The 24844-nt window shown below is 43.0% G+C and overlaps 1 protein-coding gene across 2 annotated transcripts; it reads left to right on the plus strand.

Moving 5' to 3' along the window:
• Positions 1-385: 385 nt before the first annotated feature.
• On the plus strand, positions 386-24783 carry prickle1a (prickle homolog 1a). Of its 2 annotated transcripts, none has more exons than XM_079683538.1 (8): positions 386-668; positions 18038-18241; positions 20030-20143; positions 20988-21125; positions 21686-21889; positions 22058-22244; positions 22351-23220; positions 23327-24783. In XM_079683538.1, the coding sequence occupies exons 2-8, from the start codon at positions 18053-18055 to the stop codon at positions 24178-24180; spliced, it is 2556 nt and encodes an 851-aa protein (XP_079539664.1). In that variant the 5' UTR covers positions 386-668; positions 18038-18052; the 3' UTR covers positions 24181-24783. The 2 variants fall into 2 exon arrangements, with proteins under 2 accessions (XP_079539664.1, XP_079539665.1); XM_079683539.1 differs by lacking the exon at positions 386-668 and adding an exon at positions 12889-13238.
• Positions 24784-24844: the final 61 nt, after the last annotated feature.

The following is a 24844-nucleotide window of genomic DNA, read 5'->3' on the forward strand; positions in this document are numbered from 1 at the left end:
GTGCAAATGGAGTTGGTATACATAAAGTCTTAATGAAACCATGAATATGAATCAGTAGTGTTTTTAATATTTAAAAAAGAGAAACATTAATTTTTAAAGTTCATAACGTTTGTATTGATCTAAATATAACCTGGATAGGTAAAGGTTCATATAGGTAAGGGTCGCTTGAAGTTAAAGGCAAAAGGAATAGATTAACTCACTTAGTAGTTTTTTCAAGCACTTAAATTACGCAAACACTTTTCAAACTCTTCGTTGCCGTAGCAGGAGTTAAACTCAGGAGCATTTGTCCACTGTGCTCCAGGCTGGTCCTTCTCTCCAGGATCGGTGGGGGCTGCTTGTTTAAACCAATAGGCAGGGAGCAACGCTAATGTCATTTCACTGGGACTGCCGAGAGGAGCACCATAGCGCACCGTGCGCCGTTGTAATGACTGAGATGTGGTGACAGCGGGAAAAGTCAGACCCAGCTCTCTAGTCGTGCTCCTCTCCAATGCAGCCAGAATTTGGAGTTTAAGATTATAGCTTTGCACAGCTCCGGGTTCATTTGCGGCACAGTGGTGCATCCTCTGGACTTTTCATCCCATGCCAATGAGACGCAGCGTGAATTGCTTTTCTCACTTCGGGAATATTGGTTCTGGATACTCGGTCTACTGCGACTGAACGCTTCGTTGGTGAGTGGAAAGAGTTATTTAGTTCGTTTTAACAGTGTTTTTTGGACTTTAGTTCAGGGTGTTAGGCAACTTTTAATTGATTTATCTAGTTGCAGCAATCTATTTGTTTTGTTATAACCAACGAAATTGCTTGAAAAGTTACAGTGGTACAAAAACGAAGACATTTCGACCTTAATGGTTTGGTTTTCGTCAATATTCTAAAGTTTTAACAATCCAACTTCCATCAATTGAATCGATACCCTAAATAGGTCATATGCTGCTTGTTTCAACACCATACATTCATCAAACTGGGTTTAATTTCCTTGTCTTCCAAAACTGCTTAGGCACATTTCACTTTCTCTGCGTGTTACCTCATTCCGATCACGCTGGAAAAACTTGTGTCAGAGACATGGGGCTTGAAGTGTGGAGTCCCCCGGGCCTCCAGATGTATGGACTCAGCTGTCGCCTGTCACTTTGGTGACAACTGGTCGCCACTTGGTGACCGCTGCCTGTCCGCCAGTGCAGGTCTCCATAGCTGTCAGGAGTGCTGTTGAGTGGGGGCGAATGTGGTCACACACCCCGGCCACATACAGTATGAGAAGTCAGTCTCACTTTCTTCAATTCCAACCATGATGGACAAGGCAGTAAACGGTTAGACCACAGAAAATACTCTTTCTTACAAATCATTCAATCCAAGTTTAGTCCCGAAATGTTTGATTGTAGTAAGTGAATACATATTGCTATTTGTTTATAGAAACTAACTTTTAGAAAGAACATTCTGGAGTCAGGTTTCATGCCTCTCAGTGTGATATGCACTCTTTGTTGTTTCAAGATAAAAATCAAATAAAAAACTGAACTATTCTTACAGTCTAAGCCTGAGCATTAATGACTTAATAGTGTGAACATTTGTGCATAGCAGTCAGCTCTTAAAATACAAATAACGCTGCTTAAGTAAATTCATCCCTCCTTCTTGACCTCGCACAGAGCTAAACATGTCATAAAATGTTTCCTTTGGAGAACAATGAAACACCCTCAAGTTTTAAACATTTCCATTCTCAGCTGTGTTCGAAAGTGCCAAACTTAAAAAGCACAAGAGAGCAGTTAATGTTATATTTAACCAAGATAATATTTTGCTCTCGTTGGTACACAGTAAACATCACCTTAAGCCATCAAGACTGTGAATGCACTCCTGGGGGCTGCCAGAATGACAGACCCACCAACAGAGTGCATGCAGAGTCAGACTGGTCACTATGGCCACAGCTGACAAAAACGCGCTGCTGATCCCAGGAAGGTTCATCTTGAAACCTGACAGCTAGGTGAGAGGACAGACTTAGGTGATGCCATAGATACCTTGGATACATTGTGGAAATGTTTTGAGGTATTGCAGTACAACACAAGTGAAAATGTGTTTAAATAAATTGAATTATACCTTGGAGCACTTTGACAGTACAAAGGAAGAACTGCAGGTTCTGCGCAATGTCAGCGGTTGTACTTCAAAGTGTGACTCGCCAGGTTAAAATGTTGCTGTAATTTCACTGGAATGTGTTTTGAAACGTGGTCACTTCCATTAGAAGCACTTTACAAAATGTGTAACCTTCCTATCACAAATATATCAATGTGTCTTGGCCAGTAAGGGAGAAGGGTAAATAAATAAAGACTCAGAGGGATTTAGAGGGTTATTGACATAGATACAGGGAGGGCTCAGCTGAGAACCAAGGAAATGGTGTCACCTAGTGGCTAGAATATAGGTTGACGCCTTTACTGCCTCGAAGACACAGAAACACATCAGTAGCTTTTGCTTTTTAATCTAAACTACTTTCACATTTGTATCTCAATAAATGTGAAAAAAACTAAAACATTTGAGGTGTTTTGTAAGCTTAACACAAGCTTGTATTCAAACTCTGTCATTGTAAGTACTGACATACACAAATCTAATAGCCCGCATCTGAGACTCAGCACCTTATGCAGGAATACAAGTTCTGTATTGTCATTCAAATGTTTCCCCTGCAAATGTTATTAGATAATAATAATAATAATTCCTGACATTTATTATAGCTATTATTTTCCAGATGCTCAAAGTGCTTTACAAATACACCTATCATGGTCATTACTGTGGAGAATACCCACAGGAGCAAGTTCAGGTGAAGTGTCTTGTCCAAGGACACAACGGCTTTACAGACGCAGCGGTGGCAGGTTTCACCCCTTTATCTGATGATCATTGCACAGCGCCACACCGTCCAGAGGCGCTTTTACAAGTACACATTAGTATCATACATGTATTGTGGACAATACCCACTGGAGCAAATCCAGGTGAAGTGTCTTGCCCAAGGACACAGCGGCCTGACGCAGCGGGTTTCGAACTTGATCCCCCTTGATCTGATGATCAGATACACAGACCACTGCGCCACCCGTCCCCTTAACATCTGCAACATCTACTGAAACCATGATTCACAGCTGCACTTAAATGATGAAATGATATAGCAGGCCATGTGTTAGTGGGATCTTGGCTAAGGTTTTACTCTTAATTACCTACTGTAGGTGGGAAATCTATGAGGATATTAAGTTATTGTAGAATAAATGGTGTACAATAAGCCACAAAAAGTGGTATTTGTGGAGCAGCTTCACGTCTCAGTGTTTGGTCATGTGTTATTTTCAAAGCCTCCAAATGATTTAAAGGTGCAATTTAAGGAACAAAAGACTTAAGATGGATTAAAAAGATAAAATAGCATGCTGAATGTTCCTGGACACAGCAGAACAAAACAGCTCGGATCCTTGTCTGCATACTTGGTGTTTAAAAAGTGCCCGCTCAATAAAGGGAAATATGTTGATGATTAATACGAAAGTGCATAATGACAGGAGAATTTAGGACTCTGCCTCTTTTATATTAGCATCTCATAATGCATATTTAATCTAGAGACACAAACATTAGCCCCCTTGTGTGTCATAGGATTAGTGCAAGAATGATGGAGGTGTAAACAAATCGCAGACATGAAGCCAGTCTCAGACATTAACAGCGGGGCATGTCTTTGTGTGCGAGTGTGTGTTTGTCTGAGAGAAGAAGGTGGACAGAGACAAAGTGACCACCTCTATGTGTATGGCCAACACACACACATAGACTCTCCGACACCTACACACAGACACGCAGCTGAGTGTGAATGAGCAGAATGTACGTCCCAATGCCGTTATGTATACGTTCCCCACTGTTGATTTAAAAGCCCGGTACCATCGAAATGTACACAGTGGCCTGTTTGTTCAAAGTTAGAATGAATCACCCTTGCGTCCGTGTAAATCGCCTGCAAGCCAAACACTCTGGCAGCCTTTTATCCCCAGACGTGGTCCAGCTCACCGCAGCAGAGCTAAAAGCAGAGCGGGACAGGGCCGTGTGTTGTGAGGAGCTGTCAGAGGAGGCCAGTCTTTCATGGCTCTGCACGGGGAGATGTGGCATGGAGTCGGGTTGCCATAGACAAACTCCAGAGAGCAGAGCACATTGACTGTAAACTGTTAGTGGTAGGTTGGCAGGAGGCTCGATGAAATATGTCTTGTTTAAACGCCGGTGGTCCCTGAATCTGTGGTCATCAGGCCCAGCTGAATGGACGATGGCCTGGATGGTCAAATTTAGGGCACTGTGGTTGTAGAGATCGGGATAAACAGTGTGCACGCCGCTGTCCGTTCCATGCCATAAAATCCCCCATCCTGTAACCTTCTAACGGCATAATGGATGAGAGTCCTCGCCTGCAGCAGTGGCACACATTGGATCCACATGCTAAGCATTATTCAAAAGTGATTAAAGGTATAGTGATTTAGCGCTTCCAGACTGTTTATTAGGAGCTGCAGGATGATGTTAGAGGGAAACGGGTTTGGCTCCAGCAGATCTCTGGTAACCACACGGCATAATTGCGGGACTAACCGTCAGACCACCGCGATGATAAAAGTCATTCTTGACACACATGTTTCATTATCACCGCCGTGTTTAGGCATGATGCTCAGCCCTGCGTAATAACCACAGTGCAGCGCTACAAAAGTGCTTATTATCGACATTGTCTGTCTTTGATACATGGGAATAGCAGATGCAGAGAGGCCGAATGTCAGTTGGAGTTTTTGGAAAGTTCCTATGACCCAGCCCGACACAGACATGCAGGAGGGGCATGTTTTCTCCTCTGTCCTGCACATCGATAGGGATCCATCCAAGCAATCACAGCACCAAGGGCTGGGAGCAAAAGAAAACATATTACCCTGAGATAGTCATTAAAAAGCCCAGCTCATTTCCCCGGCACACAACAGGGGATTCAGTTAAAGCTTTCCGGACCCACGGCTGGAAATATGCAAAACACAAACCCCCCTCCCCTTCCTGTGGTTCTTGTTCCTCCTTCCCTGTTGGCATTGTCACAGGGGTGAGGTCAGTGAGCGTGGATGATATGGAAAAGGTCAACAGGGTTTAGAAATGAACCCTGCGGGGCAAGGGATTTTTGGACTGACAACAAAGGTATTTCAGGAACGTTAGTTGCAGACAGTGGGGACAGTTTCTGGATGTCTGCCAGAGTATTCCTCTATGAACATTCCCTCATTAGAACTTTCATCCAGTCATATTTTACCATGCCATTAAATCAGGTTTGGAAACAAATGCATACGAGACATATTCCCAAATTACACTGTGCTGGATTCAATCATAACAGCATTGAAATATCCTCTAAGATACATCATAAGAAGATTAAAAGGAACACAAAGAAATAAATCAATACCTTATCCCTTCCGTCCCTCTGGAGAAAAGATTGAAACTGCTGCTTCTTCTTTTCTTTCCATGAGGGGGGGGGGGGGGGGGGGGGTTCCTGACAGCTAATTCAAAGTTAACTCCTTAACTGGAAGAAAAGCAAGTGCTCTCATCAGATATGTACTACAGTATGCTTTGTTTCCATAATTAGACTAGACCCCTTCTAATTTCATCTAAAGCATTAAATCATTTATTCCTTAGAAGTGTTGCACATTGAAAGAGTTGGATAATAAGAAAAGGTTCTGATGATAAGCTGGGTGGAAATGTATGACAAGTGGCACGTGTCTTTCATTTAGGCTTATCAGTTATCAACTATGAGTCCATTTACATTATGCAAACTTTAATGCTCAGCGAAAGTCATTTCATACAAAGAAGGTAGGCCGTCTAACATGAAGACGCAGCATTCAAAATATGAGGATCTAGTGTTTTTCATATCCGCAGTTGTAGTTACATTGCCCCAAGATCAGTTTATGTCAGCATTTCCGACTCAAGAAAACATTAAGTGTAAAACATTCACTTTCAAACTGAGCAAGACCAGGAAAAAAGCATGTTTTCAAATAATTCAGCTCCATTAGTTTTCTGTTCATTATTATTTAGAAAACATTGTATTCAACATAAAAAACAACATTTTAACTCCAGGGACCGTCCCACCCACCTCCGCTCTCTCAAATTAACTTCAAGTTATAAAGGCTATAGGTTTACTATGTCAGCCGTTATAATTAGCAATGCTACTTTAAAATGTAACTCATCTCTTCACACAGAGGGAATGTATTAGCAGTTGGAAACACATCACAGTTAAGGTCGATGTTGTGGGAAGACATGCAGATGGGTCAATATTGATAAAGGCCAACTGAGGACATGTCTTGCAGAGCGGCAGCCTGAGGCCCACAATGGGCCCACTGAGCTGACACAGAGACAGTTCGTTTGGCCACAACAACCTGACGGCGGCTCCTAGTGAGAGGCCGGTTCAAAGAGCCCGGTTTTTGTTTGCTATGCTCGCACTGTCTTCCTGTTAGGGGCTGGGCTCCCAAAGAAAACAAGAGCAGTGGCTCACCAGATGTGTGCATCAGTGTGTGTGCTTGGTGTGTGTGCATGTCTTATCCAAACACACACACTTGACCATTCAGGGAGAATGTTTTATGATGTTTGACAGGAATAAAAACTTAAAGAGAAAAGGCATCTCAGATTTTATGGAAAGGGTTGTTATTTTTAAAAACACACGCAGCGGGTATGCCCACTCTGTCACATGTTCCTTTATGCTGGCCCAAGATGTTGAAAATGGGTTGGTGTCATTAGTGACCTCAGTATTAGCAGCTCCAAAAATAACACACTGATGCTGACAGAAACAGTATGACATATGAGGTTTCTAAGAATAAGCCCTGCTCTGGAGGACTGGGGTCCCTAATTGGGGGTTGATAAGGCAGACAGTTGTGTCTGTGTTGCATGTTTTCCATTGCACACATACTGTATACTTTGACAACAGACATGCATACACACACACTCACACACACACACATAGATCCCAGACACCAATGACCCCATGTCTGGCTTGCATGTCTGACTAAGGCCTCCCCAGGGCTTCAGATTGGATCTCACTACAGTACCCTAACATGCACACTCAGCTCCACCCTTAGGCCATAGTCAACAGGCAAGCATATGCTTTAGTGCTTATATAAGGGGACAGATTCACAAAAAGTACTGTTTATATGTATTACTGTCAGTCTGAGTGACAGAGTGCTTCACACTGTTTAAAAAAGTAAATATACTTCAAGGTACTGTAGATAAGTTCATGTTTAAAGTGTTTTTTGAGGTACAATTTATTTCTTCTTATTCATCTTTTATTTCAGTTTCTGGACATTTGTTCTGCCCAAAAGAGATGAGAAGTGTGGCAAATGACATGCAACAAAATGCAAGATATCGTCAAAAATCTATTTGGGTTTTATAACAATCTAGTCCAACATAATTCTCAATTGGTGGAAAAAGTCAAACAAATTTTACCATTATTACTCAACTTGTGTTCATTCTGGTATCCCACCTTATTACCTGGAGAAAAAACATTCCTCACCAATTCCCAACTGTCAACAAATAGATATGTAAAAACCACAGAAAACATAGAGAAATGCAAATGTGGCAAACAGATGCACAGATAATGAGATATAAGTATAGTATGACCCATTTCTACCCTCATTAAGAAATATATATACTTAGGAAACACATAAAACCAGCATTAAAGAGACCTCAAAGTCAATCAAGACTAATCCCCCAGTCAGACATCTCCTAGTGAGAGTGAGGTCTACAATTTATTTTTATATATTTGAATGTGAATCGCGTGAGGAGGTGAAAGGGTCAACAACATCAGAGCAACAGGGAGCCTTACAGAGGAGATCATTGGGCCTCTCCTCTGCTGTTTTTACTACCACCTTAATGGCTTAAATTGTGTCCAATTAAGCAGAGCTGGAAAGAAGCATCCCCGCTCTCAGGGCTCAGTGTTCCCTCTATGCTGCGGCACTGGAGCATGTGTTTAATTAGAACAGTCTAAAAAGTCTGTAACGGAGTGTTTCTCCAGGAATGTTAATCATTAGTGGGATCCTGACTGAGCTGCTCTTAACTGTTTCAGAGTATTGTTGGATTCCATGGTTTGCCTTTTGAAGCCGCGCGGCTCAGGAAAATGCTTCCACGTGTGGGAATTGCCAACTTTCTCTTGCTTTAAAATAAAAAAAACTGCATCCCCTACTTCAACGACTTGCTCATAGCACTCCAGCCCAAGTATTGCCTGTTTTGTTACGGCGGTCTTATTCATGTGTCCGTTTGAGCCCAGGGCTGGAAACACACAGGAAATAGTTTTCTTGCCATATCAAGGATATACTGTTGAACTTTGAGGGGAAAGGTGAAGAGAAAAGCCCAGATGTGTGAGGTGTGAGGTTTAACTGGTGTGTGAGTGAGACTTTCTGAAAGTGTGAGGTCATGAGCAAAAAATGTAGCCCTGAGTCTTGAAGGCCGCAAGTGTTGAAACTGGACATTGACGGGGTGAATGATCAAACATCTGGCATGGAAATGAAGGGATGGAAAACCGGCAAAAGACAGCTTCCTTTGTAATGCACAGTTTACAGTTTCATTGAAGAAATTAAAAAAGGTGAAAATGAAGACCTGTTAGTTGAACTCACAGGTTTAAGGTGATAGTCGCGCTTTTGTAATTGTATGTCCATATTCTCAGTTTGTCCATGGGGACCACACATGGCAGGCTTTTCCCTTCGCTGATCCAGTGCTTTCTCAGTGCAAGTGAGTAGTGTAAGAGCAGCCCATTCATCCTCTGCGCGCTCTGTGTGTAGACAGCCACAGGCTTTTGTTGAGTTATAGTGTCCTCAAATAAAGAGGCTTCCTTCCTTTAACAGCTCCAGAAGCTCTGTCGCTCCACTTCCCATTGTTCCCAATGAGGTCCGGCTTTTACAACTAGGTGAGAGGGTGTCACATTGAGGGTGAAATATGAGCTGTCCTAATCGTACATCTCTGCAATGTTTGGCAAAGCAGTTAGACAGCGGTGTACTTTTGATAACGTGTAGAAACAGTGTGCTGACACCAGGCTTTGTTCAGTACAGATGTTTATGTCATGAATTATAGCTTGGGAACTGGACACTCATGTTGCATTAAATAAAACATGACACACCAGGGTGACAGATAATTAAATAAAGCTTAATACATTTGTTGATAAGTATATCTTTATTCATTGCTCTTATACAATTAGGGGTAAACGAAAATCATTAACTTTTAAAGTATTATGTTGTTGGATTTAAACAATAGAACTACATACTTTAATTTATTCAAACAAATAACTAAACAAACAGCTCTGTCATGCACTCAAGTATTAAGTATATCTGACCTTTTTTTGTTGTGGTTTGGAAAGTAAAAAAAGAAATGTTTGTATAGAGTTGAACATTTCAGAAGTCATTTAGTCCAATAAATCTTGCATCCTGTCTTCATCTTTACTTTTAATATTCAGTGAGAAACACATCTTTGGTGAGGTCAAGTTTTAAGTGAGTAGATATTTTTCTTTAATTTCTATTACAAATATCCCCTGTCAAAAACTAAGCTTAAATCTAAGCTCTGCCCTCAGCTGCCTCCAGTGTGTCAGAGTGAAACAGTAAAAGGGGTTATGTGAGGGTTATAGGGCTAACAAGCCCACTGTCTGACCTGAGTTTGTCAGCGCCAATCTAGCTAAGTCAATATCAATGCGCTGACTGCTCCACCAGTTGACCTTTTCCTCCCTCTTTCAAGGCGTAAAAAGGATTGTTGTTACAGTAGAGTGATAGGCTTTTATTGGCCTTTATAACTGTGGCTTTTGTTGGGCCTGTGTCCTGCTAATACCCGTTGGCAAGTCATTTAAACCTTGAGAATGCCTACTTTTTATAAGGTAGCTGACACACCAGTGAGAGCTGTTCTCAACAATGGTCATCAGTGACGGTGAGTTAGAGACTGACCTTCCCTTTGCCCTCTTTGGTACCCCAATTTATGGCAGTTCTTGCGACTCAAATTAGTCTCGTCTAGAGAGGTTTCTTTAGACTTTAATTCATGTTTGTGTCCATTTCTACATATAGGGTTTCACATAGATGTTTCTGTGAGATACAGCGATGAGCTTTTACTGGATGCTTTGTTTTATGGGTCCACTTTTCAAGGACGTGTTTGGACCAGAGAAGAATGCAGCTTTATCGTTGGGCGTTGGTTCTGATGATGATCATCTCTGTCCTGTCATTGTCAGGGCATGCTGGTCACGGACTACCTCGCCGCTAGCAGAGGGCGTTCTTTTTTCTTTTTACAGCGTTGACAAGGTGCAGACCAGGTGTTATGTGCCGTTTAGGTCGTTGTGGCTATGACAGGGCAATGGGTTGTAAAGCCCTGGGGCCATAGATTTATGGGTCATCTGGTGCTCTCTAAGGTCAAAGTTCAGGGATGCATGACTTGTCCAACTTTATATTATTCAACCATCCGAGGCAAACCTTGAACTGTGCATTCTGCTACCTCTAACTATAGAGTTGTGTGATCTCTGAATGAGACTTGTCATGTTATTCCGATTCACGTTCCCGTTCAGGAGACTAAATATAATCCACAGATGCCTTTAAATAGTTGTACTCACCTTAGTTCATTGTCAAAGACCACTGATTCTCTTTTGCTATTTCAGTGTGAGTTGTCCCTATATTTTAACTTCAAATATGTCAACTATGCTTCTTTGACTATTTTTTTTAAATATGCAACTTTGAAAGGAGAAGAGACAATTTCCTATACGTTCAAATGAGGGAGAGTCATTGAATTAAAAGGAGAATCACTTCTACTTTTTAAGGAAATTAAGGAAAACCCAGTCTGTTTACTCATACTGGCGTTGCTGAAAAGGCTCTGCTCCAGATTACTTTACCATTTTAGCTTTGCATTTCATGAATGCCCCCTCCGAAGGCAGGATGCTGTGTTGTCCCTCCCCTCTAAGAATTGCTAATGGAGAGTCATTTGAACCAGCACAATGGCCTTAGTTTTGCTGTGAAAGAGTGTCTCTCCTCCCTGGCCTTGGCTGCTACAATGGCTTTGTTCAGACACACCTATGGTACATGAACTATGCAGACGTTACATGTAAGTCCATGAGCTCCAGAATATCAATCATCAATCTATTCAGTCGTGTTTTTCTAGTTTTGATTTAAAAAAGTGTACTGCCTCATTTGCTAAAAAGGAACAGCCTGTTAAAACTTTCTCATTTATGTTATTTAAATAAGTGAAATGACACCATTCACCACATAGGGTGTGAAATGTTAGCACGTAAAGGTGTGAATGTGAGGTGTGTGGGCAAACAGAGTCAGAAGCTGTCAGTCATCAACAGAAGAGGTAAATCAGGAATGATTGGCAATGCTTTGGCCCTTCTTTGTAAGCTAGTATTTGTATTGTACAATAAAAATGTTCTGTTATCCATCATATCAGCCATGAGCAGTGATCAGATTTGAGGAGACTAGGGACACATTTTCAAATTATTGTCAGAAAATTACGCATTTATCAAATCCTAACGTTAACCTTGTTGTCCTAAATTTTTCAAACAATTTCTCTGCTTGAACTTAGAGAACCCTGTTATATCAGCCCTACTTAAACACCCCCCAGTGACAACGTTTCACGCATGTGTTGGAGTTAACCAAATTACATCCTGACGTCAGCTCCACCAAATTAAACAGCTTCTAAAATGTTAATAAAGAAACCACTTCTAGCTGTTTAATAGATCCCTTGCTTCCTATTAAAATGTTCTATTGCTTTGTTTTACAGTCTTAAAGTAGGCTATGTTAAAAGGATGGCAGAACTTTTCCTCTTGGAAACGATTTCTGTAATCTATAAAACATGTCCTTTTGGAGAAAAGTAACACTTGGACACTGTTGCGACCAAACAACCACAAAAGGTGCAACTCTCCAAAGTTTGACCTGAACTGGTCACTTTTGTTTTCTGAGGCAACAGGAAGAGAATCACGTTCGGAAATTCCTGCAGAGTTGAAGGAGAGGCAGAGGTCAACTGCGTCCCGGGGAGTTTCACTGGGCAGGCGGATAATGTAACTTTGGGTTTTATAGACCATGTTTTTAAGTTTAGTTAAGGTCCTACCAGTGCACGGTTAAGGCAAACAGAAAACATGGCCAATGTGATGATATGTGATGTGATGTCATGTGTTGATCTCTTTTGATGTTTTGTCTAAGGTTTATTTCAAAAGACTAATATTCTGGATTAGTTATTTTTTGGACATGCAACAAACAGTTAAAAGATCACAAGTTCGCAGTCAGAAACACATATTCAGTTACATTTAATAGAAAAGAAAGAAATGGAGCAGATCATCACATTTGAGAGAATTGAACAAGTACATATTTGTAAGTGACCAAATTGATAAATTGGTTTTTCAATTTATTTTTGGTCAATGGACATTTGAACCCTCACTTAAACAGATAATATCAGATTAGATTTTTTCCTGTGAATCATATATTAAAGGCCTGATATACTGACTATAATATGACTAAATAATGACTTATTCATCGTGGGATAAATAAAGCATATTGTGTTCACTCAATCCAACAATCACTCTGTAATCCTAAAACTGAAGTTAGAAAACAGCCCTCTGTAACTTTGTGACATTTTATCACGCAAGAGAAGAGAGACAAACCACCGGATAAACCAAAGCCTGACTCTAATGCTCACCACCTTCCCCACATCTTTGAGCTGATAGGGAAGGAGAGGGAAGAATGTCATGTGAAAGCTGTTGTGGAGATGGGGCGGTCAGTGTGGTAGAAGGAGCTCTGCCATCACTGATGTGCTACTTAAAAGTGCAGTTCCTGTGAGCTGGAGCTCTACCGGTGGTTCTCATTTGGAAGCATATGTTTGAAGTACGAGGGGAGGGTCAGCGGAGGAGAGACGCCTCGCTCGCTCATTCCCTGCAGTGACTGGCTGTTCTGAGGGTTAAGGGGCCGGGCTGAGGTTAGGAGGGCTGGATTGGGAGAGGGAGGAGGAGGGGGGGGAAGAGAGACAAGGGAGGGATGACCATCTGGTTGAGCTCCTCCATGTACATGCACACACCCCTCTCAGACACTCTCTCCCACGCACCAGACAGACACCTCTCTGACTTTATAGAGCCTTGGCTTTGATATGGGCTGTTACTGTGCTGACAGCTCTGATAGGAAAGGCTGACTGCTTCTGTCCTGGAATTAGAGTTCTGAGGATCTTGCATATAGATATGGAGCCCAGAGGCTGAAGAAGAATCTAGGACTGGATATAGTGGTGATAATATCCTTCTGCTTCACTCAGGAGAGTTGACCTACGCTGAGGTAAGACATGCAGGGAAATGACTGAAGATGTAATCTGTTTTTTATGTTTTTAGAAGAAAGAACAACATTAGAGAGTTTAAAGTATTGCAACTTACCTCGTCATGAAATGTCTTTAGGTAGTAGAATCAGGCATTATTCCCACTCTCATGTAGATCTGTAAAGTAAAGACATTCAGTACATCCACATCTCTTGGATTATTTAGCTTAATGGCAAGGTGGTTCAATAATGAATCTGTCTTTTGCATGATTCACAAGACATACAGCACATTGCATGTACAGATGGAGATTTTTGCAACTTTGCAAAGTGTCTTCTGAGGGACTTTTTAAGGTGTTGTGATGGGTACCAAAGTTCAAAGAGTTGTTTCAGGTGTGTTTTACTGCAACTGAACTTTCTGGGGTTTAAATGTATTTGATGTCAGCTATGTGACAGCAGCACGTGTGTTGAGTCTTGAGGTCAGCATGGCCAGCGCATGCAGGTGGTCTCCATAGTGTGGATCTCTGTGGGGATGTCACTCCCGTCCATTTGGTTTTGGAAAAACACTCCCACGGCCATGAGAGGAGGCCTCAATAAGACGACCAAACTCCAGCCATGTAGCACCTCAACACTGAGCTCCTCGCTGGGTCTCATGTCAGCTACACTCAGAGTTCCCAGCTTTTTTTCCTTTGCATTTTCAGGCTGATTGGATTCAAATCTACTGCAGACAGAAATGCCCAAAAGGAATATCCTCAGTGTTGATGTTCTTGATTTTGAGTTAATGCCTAAATTCTGATTTCCTTAGCTTTGAGGTTCTCTAAGATCGATTGTCTAACTAATGTGTTTTGGCCTGCAGTTTGACAATGTTAGTTTTGTTACAACATATACAACAGGGATACAACATATTAAGTGCCAACAATTGAAAGGCTGTTATTTCAATATATTTTTGTATACAGGGATAGTAGGGAGCAATAGCAGGCTGCAAGTTAAGACATATCTCTTCTGACATAAAAACAGATTTGTCTGAGTTGAAACTCAAGTAAGCAGGGACTTTGAACAGAAAAGCTTGTTTTTCTCTTCAAGTAGAGCCTGTCCTGCATGGCTGAGCTGGCATGAGCCAAGTTAAACATGTTGGGCCAGTCCAAACTGACAGAGAGCACTGTGTTGGGTTGTGTGCATGTCCATCATCCACTTCCTTGAGGAATATAGACAGTAATTCAGACCAGAAGCTGCTTATTTTCCCTGTGCACTCTCCCAAGAGTTGTTAGTCCAATGCTCCAGTGTCTGGAGTTTGGGGGGACTCTTGTTTAAGTGTTGTTGAGTACTCTTTATTAATGTCAGTGACAATATATTTATCGGTCAGTCACAGCACGAGGTCCCTGAGAGGTGTGTATTCCAGAAAGTGATTCAATAACTTTAGCTGTAGTTAATGCAAAGTCTCTGCAGTGCTTTTTTAACGTTGCATACAAATCTGTGGTTATTTTGTTCCTTAATGAATCAAATGTGCACCCGCTTGTTCATTGAGCTCCTCCTAACCCTAACCCTAAATAGAGCGTGTTGGAATATAAGACTATCGGAGTCATTGTGCAATTTTTTCGAGAACACAGACGACTTCATTCATTCTAAATATCTTGTGGGATGTTTTAAAATGTTCATTCACTGAAAACCATTCAAAGCAAGTGTGTGTTCCAACTTTTACCTGCCCCGACTTACATTTCACTTCTTTTGTGGAACAAGACACATTAACATTTTCACACATGTCGGTCACCCCATTTTAGCCTCTGTCTGATGGCACCCCCGCCACCCTCTGGCCCTCCGTGGGCAGATCAGTCAGATATGCAGGCCTGCAGCTCCCGAAGCCTTGTTAACAAGCACCTTTACAAAAGAGTGAGGGGCTGTTAAACATTCAGGACTGCAGGGGTCTGGCTAGTGTGGGAGGAAGGCAGGGCAGGGGGAGTGAAGCAGTGAGTAGGGGGAGATAAAAAAAACTAAGCTCTAAAACTATAGGTCCCTTGTTGGGAGAAAAACTTAAAAAGCCAGCACAATTGATGAGTCAGTGAGTTGGCAGGTCAGTTGGAGCATGGTTAGGTTTTTTGGCTCGGTGCTTCTGTCATTCATAAAAGTTAAACAAGTGTTTTTCTGGGCTACGTATGGAGGAACCGAACTGCATGACATCTATAGGAAAAATTAGCATGCAAGCACATGTGGTTGTATGAGAAAGGCGCTTTGCCTGACACCAGCTTGTGCACATCCTGTATTCGTCTTTGCTGCCCTGGCTTAAGTTCAATCCTGACATTCCTGTGAGTCAGGTCTGGCTGTGTGAGACATCATCGCAGAGACTTGGCCAACATGTGAAAGCAAACATCTTTCTAACCAATGTAGCGCATGAGTGAGTCTGTGCCTGATGAAATGTGAGGCTGTGGGTCTCTAGCCTCCTGACAGAACCTGCCTATAGTTAGCTATCTCCTACGTGAAACCCAAGCTGTTCTCAAACAAGGCCACATTTTTGCTGGTTATTTTGGTCTCATTTGCAAGTCAATAGATGTGAATAGAACAAGAGAGTGTCTTCTCTCTGTCCCCCCCCCCCCCCCCCTCTCATCTGAAGACAGGTTATCTTGGTTTTGAGGGCTTTAACTGTCATGAGTTAGGAGATAACACACCACATCTTCAGAAGGAACGAGACTTAAAGGGAGATAAACAGGCTCCTGATGGAACAGGCCTTTAGTGGATCGCTTCACAAAGACGCCATTGTTCAGGACATCAGAGGCGCTTAATGGGACGTGTGATAAGCCAATCCGCCTGACAAGACACTTTAGGGTGTAATGGAGGCACAATTCCAAAGAAAGCACATGAATCCAATGACACCACTATCCATCATCCTTAACTCTGATAGTCTTTTGGCCGGCTTGCCAGTTGCTGGGCACAGGGCTGACTTGTCCTTGAGGAAGATGAGTCGATATGAATAGCCAGTAGTGGCCTTGCCTGGCATGCATTGTGTGTGGCAGTTAATCACCCACTGGAGGTTCCTGTGTGGCACTATCTCAGGAAGAGTTGTCACTTAACAAGAAGCAGGGTACATGAGAGTACAGCTGACTCTGACAGGGTGTTCATGTCCTTGTCCCTGTATATCTGTGTTTGAACCAACTTAGCCTAAAGTCAGACTCCAGCATAAATGTGTGCATTCCCTCTTCACGTGTGCATAGGGGCTGCACACTCCGTGGCATATATATCATTCCAGGAGAGAGCGCAGATTGTCAGGCCCCTTTACTGTTACGCTGGTGTTCAAAGGCCACCACTCGAGTGTGTCTGGTTTTCTCAGCTGTCTCTCCGCGGCTCTCGGTGCCCTTGCGGCCATAGGGGGTAGAGGCTTTGGGGGGAGGTGGCGGGCTGCTGGACGCTGGCTGGGCTCCCATTTGATCTCCGCCAGAGCCCTTGGCCTGTGAGAGATGACCACAACTGGACACACATTCGTCTTCTCCATGTCTTCTTGGTCCCGCAGAGCTTACGGCAGCACAGGAATTGAAGTAGGCGTATTTGAGTGATTTGGTTAGTAACAAACGACTATCTTTAACTAGCCGAAACGAGAATCATTTCATTTCATTTGTCGCAATGAATAAAAAAAGCCTCTTATAAATTAAAGTCAAAATCATGAACAAATGTTTCTGATTCAGTTGACTTAACAGTAAAACATATATTAATTTGTTTTCATTTCTTTTTTATTCAAATATGCATTAGTTTTTTTTGGTTTCCATCTTTGTTACTACTGTAATAAATCCATTAGTGACTCTGGGCACCACAAACATAGATCAACAGGGTGCCTTCTTCTTCAGTCTTTGATCTTCTTGCTCTTTCTTTTTTGCTGTTGCATTGTCAACGTCCAACTGAGTATCCGTCGACCCCATCCATTAACGTCCCCCTCTATTCATCTCTCTACTATTTCACCTGTCTGGAATTGTTCTGTCCATCCAAAAGATGAAAGGGCGATCAGACACTCGCTGCAGCAGGTTGGAAAACAAACAGTCCAAAGAAAAAGGGGCTTGTGGACATTCCCCATATGGTGGCCCTGTCTTAAGTCCAGGCCTGTGTTTATACAGACTTCAGGCTCAACTGATCAAGCCAGCATCAGATCTCATGTGGTGGCCTCTCTTGGTACAAAGTATGACCTAGCATGACTCATTCAGACCCAAGCTCCGCAGTCAGATAAGGTAAAACCTGAAGGTTTAACAGTGTCTGGTGTTGTTCTTGCTTTTGGGTTGGTGGCTAATTGAATTACAGCAAAGGAAAGGAATGTGAGGTCTTTGCAACATTGCCAAAAGCCTATATATATAAGCGACTCTAAATTCACTGTGTATTTATGAATAGCTAACTGCTTGTTATTGTCACTATAATGAGATCAGACGTCACTGTAAAGGAAGCTTTGGGAATTTCCTAATGGTCTCTATATCCTCAAAAGCCACATGAGGAGGGCACATTTTAACTGCCACCACAATAGCAGTGAAAGGGTATAGTTCTCTTTATGAGTGTCTTTATGAAGTAGACTCATCACCATAAGTGAACCAAGAAAAGCTTGCTCATTTACCATTATGGGATTTAAGGGGGGGTGTGGGCCTCATGAAAGAGACAGAAATGGTGTGATTCACCCGGTGGTTAACATTTAGACGAATGATATTGGAATGAGAGAACTGGTTTAGATGACGTGAGCATGATGTGGGTAATGCTTGATCTAATGGCTTGTTAACCAACAATTTGTTTTCTTGTCTTTTTCGATCCTCCCTCCTCTTTCCTCCTTCCACCCCATCCTTCCATATTTCGCTTTGTCTGTCTAGTAAAAAGAGGATCAGATGAGCCTGGCGAGTGCGTCAGTGTCGGCGGCTGGCTTTCAAGGCGGGGCACGCCAGAGAGATTTGATGATGGAGCACAAAGTCAGTAAGCTGACCTCCGGCTTCCAACGCAGCTCCACCTCTGACGATGACTCAGGCTGTGCGCTGGAGGAATACGCCTGGGTACCACCTGGACTTAGGCCTGAGCAGGTGAGCAAAGATTTACTACAAATGCACTATTTAATATCGCCATAATTAATCATTTTAAGCTTTGCCTGCTTAGTTTGGAATTGGAATTCTTGTGCTACAAAGAAAACATACAGCGCAATATTGTCCTCTTTTTATTCTGGTACCTTACCAAATCGAGCAGTGGTAAATTCTCCTGACAGAGAGTAAAAACAGCCCTGACCTGATTTTAACTTCCTTCTAGCCCATTTTCCTGGCCCAGATAAATGCTATTTAGCACATCACTGAATAACAAACCAACTAGAGTGTCTGGATAATGGAAGTTAATGGCACAGGCAATATGTTGTATAAAACGTTTCCTTGGTTCCTTTGTTTTTCGGCAGACATGTCAGGCTCTACCAGCCTCTTACAGGCAGGATGTGTCTACTTTTATTTACAAACTGCGGTATGGCAGAATCTGCTTGTGATTATCAGAGATCAGTTAAAAGGAGGACTTGGTGGGTTCGAGCCGACTGCTGCTGGCAGGATCAGGAATCAAGGGGCCGTCTTTTAACAAGCATTCTCCTCCTCAAACACAGGCAGGGCTGTTAGTTGTGTCCGCAGGGCAGCCAGTGTGATGTGGTACTTTTCCCAAATCGGCTGCATTTTTCCCTCTCTTCTCTCCTAATTTCTCTCTCTTTTCATTCTGTGTTTCTCTCCCTCCTCTTCATCCAGCTTCCCTTGTTAAACAACACACATGGAAGCAATGAGGGGGCGGTGGGCAAGGAAAGATGGGTTCGCAGCAACAGAGAACCTTGAATTCTAAACATGCAGAGCCTTATGTTTTAGTAATGCATGGTTGAACTGTAATGCATTTACTGCAACCATTGTCCTGAATGGGTCAAGTGTTATTGGTCATCATTACAGTGAAGACACATTTGGCTTGAGTGATAGCTGACTGTTCCCCAGCCCCTAGGGAGCTGGATGAGGGGTAATAGCAGCATGAAATGTGCATAATTTATGGCAGTGTGCAAACGTCAGGCTGATTGTCAGGGTAAATTGCTGTTATCCCCCTTCTAGACGGTCAAAGCTGCAGGAAGCCCCCCCAACACACAACACTGGCACATCCCACCTCTTTATCCAGCCGGCTGTAATAGCCCCTCCCTCATAAAAGTTTAGTTTTTGGTGGTCAGCCCCAAGGGTCAAAGTGCCACAGTGACAGGCTGCTTTGTCCTGTCCCTATAGAGACAAGCATATGACTGGGAAATACAACCTTTAAACTGATTTGACCTGTTGACCTGTTTTGACTTGTAGAGTAAAGATTTATGAAGAAAATGAGTGAATCCCGTCATCAAAGAGTATCCGAGCGCTATGTGATGTACTTTTGAAATAAAGCTGGTTTTGGGGGTTGGAAAAACGAATGCATGACAAAAAGTCAGTCTTCCATAGATATTACACAGAGCTGTCCCAGAATGTGTCTCATCCCAAATGAATGTGTCGGTTCTCTGGTTCCTTTGGAAAGAGTTTGTTTTCGTACATATGGGCTGTTCTGTCCAAGATCATAACAATAATATATGACTGCAATTACATGGATGAAGATTTGGTTTTAAAAGAGCTACATTTCTCCAGGACAAAAAAATATCTCGAAGGCCAAATTAATGGACACACATTCTTGCAAATATATCATTTGTAATTGGTTTCATTTGTATTGAGTAAGGGTTAATTAAACTGTTAAATGCTTTTTCAGATTTTCAGCAGAAACTAATACTTAGTATCTAGTCGCTCAGATGGTGTGTTATCTGCCTAATCTCCTTATTCCATGATTTTCTCCAGGTCCAGTTGTATTTCTCCTGCCTGCCTGAGGATAAGATCCCCTATGTGAACAGTCCCGGAGAGAAGTTTAGAATCAAGCAGCTCCTCTACCAACTTCCACCACACGATAATGAGGTGAGAATATTTTGTTTGCCTTTGCATAAATGAAAGAATCATAAAATTCACCCCAGCAGGTCCTCTCATTTACGCCGAGGCTGCAGAAAAGATTTATTTTTGTTTGAGTAGCTGTATCTGCTGCAGCTCGTTAAACCCACGGCGTTAACAGTCTCACCATCTCCATGCCACCCGACTCACGTGTGCCCTTGGCATTCTGGTTGACATCACACAGGGGGATTTTTGTTCCACAATCTTGTAGGCATGTAGTGTGGGCACAATGTGACTTTTGACTTCATGATTTTATGATGTTTGCCGGGAGAGTTTTACGAGGGTGGCTCAGCGGGGGAGATGGACGCTGGTTGAAAGAGGCTTTATGTGATGCCACCACAGCAGTGGCACCACAGTTCGACTTGGCCGTCTCTCTCCCTTTGTTGCCCGTCCTCTTGATTTCACTCTAAACACAAGCCTTGTTTGTGTAAACGTCTGCTTTCCCTCGTGTTAAGGCTTAGGGAAACATCAGAAAGGCCTGTTGTAAAAATGATGTTCTCAATCAGGGACTGTGGGTGGAGATATGTAGGGGGTGTATGAAGGGCAAGCTGGGGTCAAGAGTTGCTTTTGTTCAGCATGCTTGGTATGCACTCTGCCGTCTGTTATACTTACCTATGTTTATAACCTTTTATTAGGGGCCGACATTCTTGCAATTGGGTTTTTAAGGGATGTATAATGAAAAGGTAACTTGAACAACAGCAGGTTTTTTTAATCAGTATAAGGCCTTCAAAAGAGAGAATCCCACTGATTGATGTAGAAGTAAATGATTGAGAAATTAGCTTTCATACCCATAACGTATTACTTTGTCCCCCAGGTGCGTTACTGCCAGTCCCTCAGTGAAGAGGAGAAGAAGGAGCTCCTTATGTTCAGTGTCCAGAGGAAAAAGGAAGCACTGGGAAGGGGCACAGTGAAACTGCTGCCTCGAAATGTTCTGAACAGCGTTTGTGAACATGTACGTTCCCGGTCTTGAATTTATTATTTACAACTGTTATATGCCGTGTTTTGGGAGAGTGTGGATAGCGTGACGTTTGTTCTGAAGTCAATTATCTAGTCCAGATTTTAAAACCCAAAATAATTGTTTCAACTATATTTAGCTAATCTGAATCCAGTTTGTGCTAAAGCCCTAGAGGCAAAGCTGTAATAAAGGCCTCATTGTCAGACATTCTATCAAAGAGTCCCTTAACAGAAACTGTTGGTTTGAACAGTCCCTTCCTCATGTTATGCAAGGATCAAAAAAAGAAAAGAAGTTAGCTGCTTGGGGACTGTCTTTAGGAAAAATGTTGCCCACACATAATCATCCCCTCAATATGATACTTTAGTTTCTGTCGGCTTGGCTCTGTGTAACATTGACATCTTATATGGGCTTGAAGCCAAAACCTTGTCCATGTAGTGGTGGTGTGATAGATGTAATCTCCAATGCATGATTCAGATTATCTGATCACAGAATATTTTGGAATTACATTCATTCCAGGATGTTATAATCAACCATGTCATCATATCTTCAAATTCCAGTGCGGTGAAAACATCAATGGTGGGGAAATGGCAGTGTTCTCCTCGAGGGCGGGTCCTGGGCTGTGCTGGCACCCGGCATGTTTTGCCTGCTCCACATGCAGCGAACTGCTGGTGGATTTGATCTACTTCTACCATGATGGAAAGATCCACTGTGGAAGGCATCATGCTGAGCTACTCAAACCACGCTGCTCAGCCTGTGAAGAGGTAAAACAACAAAACTGAAACACTGACAGGAAACTATTTAGTGAAAGAAAAACATTCTGAGTCTGAAATGTATGGCCTTTTAGAGCGAGTCTAATCCAACATATATATTACAGCCAGAAGGGCAAAGCTGGCGGTTTTGTTTTATCCAGGGTACATCTATTTCCTCAGATTATCTTCGCTGATGAGTGCACAGAGGCAGAGGGGCGCCATTGGCACATGAAGCATTTTGCCTGCTTTGAATGTGAGACAATCCTGGGGGGCCAGCGCTACATCATGAAGGATGGCAGACCCTACTGTTGTGGCTGCTTTGAGTCACTCTACGCAGAGTACTGTGAGGCCTGTGGGGAACACATTGGTAATGATAATTTTCTAGAATTAAAATATCTGGCATGATTGTCTTGACTTTAGTCTTAAGACCTTAAGTAGCAATTCTAACCACCTCAATACTGTCTGTTTTCCAGGCGTTGATCATGCTCAGATGACCTATGATGGGCTCCACTGGCATGCCACTGAAAGCTGCTTCAGCTGTGCCCAGTGTAAGAGCTCTCTTTTGGGCTGCCCCTTTCTGCCACACCAGGGTCGGATTTACTGCTCCAAGGCCTGCAGTCTTGGGGAAGACGTGCATGCCTCTGACTCCTCAGACTCTGCCTTCCAGTCAGCACGCTCACGGGAATCCCGCCGCAGTGTGCGCATGGGCAAGAGCAGTCGTTCAGCCGACCAATGCCGACAGTCCCTCCTTTTCTCACCCTCTGTCAACTACAAGTTCCCTGGTATGAGTGAAAACGTGGAGGACACCTTGACCAACAAGCTTGCCCATGTGAACTTATCAGATGAGCATTTCTGGAGGGGACGTGGTGAGGAGACCGAGGCATCTGAGGACCAGGAGGAGGAGTGGGCTGAGCATGAAGACTACATGACTCAGCTGCTATTAAAGTTTGGGGAACATGGGGTCTTCCAGCAAGCAAATGAATCCAGACCTGCAGATTTCTGGATCACCCAAAAGGATGCCAAGTCCAAGCAGGAGTCATCGAAATCTGGCCATGTTGGTGGAGGAGAAAGGGGGAGCCTGGCCAGTAAGAAGTACCAGGCTGATATGTACTGGGCCCAGTCACAGGACGGGCTTGGGGACTCAGCCTATGGTAGTCATCCGGGTCCAGCAAGCAGCAGAAAGATCCAGGAGTTGGAGCTCGATCATGGGGCTGGAGCAGGCTTCCAGATAGAAGAGCCCGTATGGTATAATGACTCTTTGGAGTGCATCACAGATGAGTTCAAGAAGACAGATCAGAGTGTCCGAGACTCTATGGACTCACTGGCACTCTCAAATATTACCGGTGAGTAGATATGACACAATGTATCAGATCATAGTAAATCATATTGTATTGGATGGCAGTGATTGTTGTGTGCAAACATTTACAAATGTGTCACTCTCCTCTATAGGGGCCTCGGTTGATGGTGATAGGACAGATAGACCTTCAGTATATTCCCTGCAAGGCTTCCATGACCTGGAGGCAGATGACTGTGAGAAAACAAGTAATATGGGAACCCTCAACTCCTCTATGCTACACAGAAGTGTCAATTCCCTAAAGAGCCTTGTATCCGAGCCGGAGGAGGAAAATGTTCCAGAAGAAGAGGTGACTCTCCCAGAAAGTAGGCCCAAACCTCATGTCCCTGCCCTAAGGAGGACTCGTTCACAATCCAGGCAGCAGCAAGTCAAGTTCTCTGATGACGTGGTGGACAATGGCCACTACTGCGATGTCCCAGTGCGCCAACCACCTATGAGTGAGCGAACTCGCCGGAGAGTGTACCACTTTGAGGAGCAGGGCCAGGAACTTCAGAGTGGTCGCCAGCATCACCACAACAGGAGGCATCGCAGTCGCAAATCTCGCTCCGACAACGCTCTAAACCTTCTGCCAAAGGAGAAGGCCAAGATTTGCCACAAATTCGACCATAGGGGGAATGGCCTCGGCCCGAATGCGCACCAAGGCTTCCAAGGCCACCAAAATCCTGCTGCCATGTCAGACTATGGGCTACAGGGCCAAGCCATGGGGAGGTTATTGGAGCTGTATGGGGATGATGATGACTGGTGTTCTACATGCTCTTCTTCCTCATCTGATTCTGAGGAAGAAGGATTTTTCCTGGGTCAGCCCATCCCTCAGCCCAGGCCCCATAGACATTACTACACTGAGGACTTGCCTAGTCCTGTGGCAGGCATGTCTTCTCCTTCTTACGGCTTACGGACTAAGTCCAAAAAGAAGAAAGGGCATAAGGGGAAAAACTGTATCATTTCTTAGACTTGCTTTACCCTCTTATCCTTATCTTTGGGTAATGCTCTGCTACTCACCTCTGCCTCTCAACAGTCTGCTTGCTCCTAAACGCTTCACAGCACTACATTTACCAATATGTTTGTGTACGACACGAGTCATCATAAGTGTACGCATGTCATTGCAAACATTGCCAGTAAAGTAACAAAAGTATTTTAGAGCAATACATATTTATAAACCACCATCGAAACTGTCTTTATTTAACAGTGAAGATATTGATGTATATATTGTAGAATTAAAAGACATTATGGCTATTTTTATACCCTTGATTTCATGACATGATCTGTACCAAAATGGTATTAACATTAGCAGTTGGTACAGAGCCATATTTCCACAAGGGTGTCAGAAATGGACCAGTTGACTCTGACCCTAGCTCTTCAAATGTGTTTTCTTCCAGGCATGTGCAGCGCTAACATAAGAGGAACACTGTGTGTATTAAAGGGCCTGGTTGAGTGGTGTATTTATGGGTCACTGTATTGTAAGCAAATTGTTATCTGTAATCTGTATAAATGTACAAACTGGAATATAAGGCTAAGATAGATGATCATTGTAATAAAAAATATCTATATATCATGATTTGCCTTGTTATTTACTGTGAAGTCGTACTAAATAGAAATAAGAAACAAAAGAAGAC

Source organism: Notothenia rossii, assembly GCF_949606895.1.
Source record: "Notothenia rossii genome assembly, chromosome: 5".
NCBI classification, from domain to species: domain Eukaryota; kingdom Metazoa; phylum Chordata; class Actinopteri; order Perciformes; family Nototheniidae; genus Notothenia; species Notothenia rossii.

What these genes read in the sequence shown, in the direction of transcription:
- prickle1a (XM_079683538.1), top strand. Translation starts at nt 18,053, where the DNA reads ATGAGCCTGGCGAGTGCGTCAGTGTCGGCGGCTGGCTTTCAAGGCGGG. An exon ending in TTCCACCACACGATAATGAG is followed by an intron (nt 20,144 to 20,987) that starts GTGAGAATATTT and finishes TTTGTCCCCCAG; the next exon opens with GTGCGTTACTGCCAGTCCCT. An exon ending in GCTGCTCAGCCTGTGAAGAG is followed by an intron (nt 21,890 to 22,057) that starts GTAAAACAACAA and finishes CTATTTCCTCAG; the next exon opens with ATTATCTTCGCTGATGAGTG.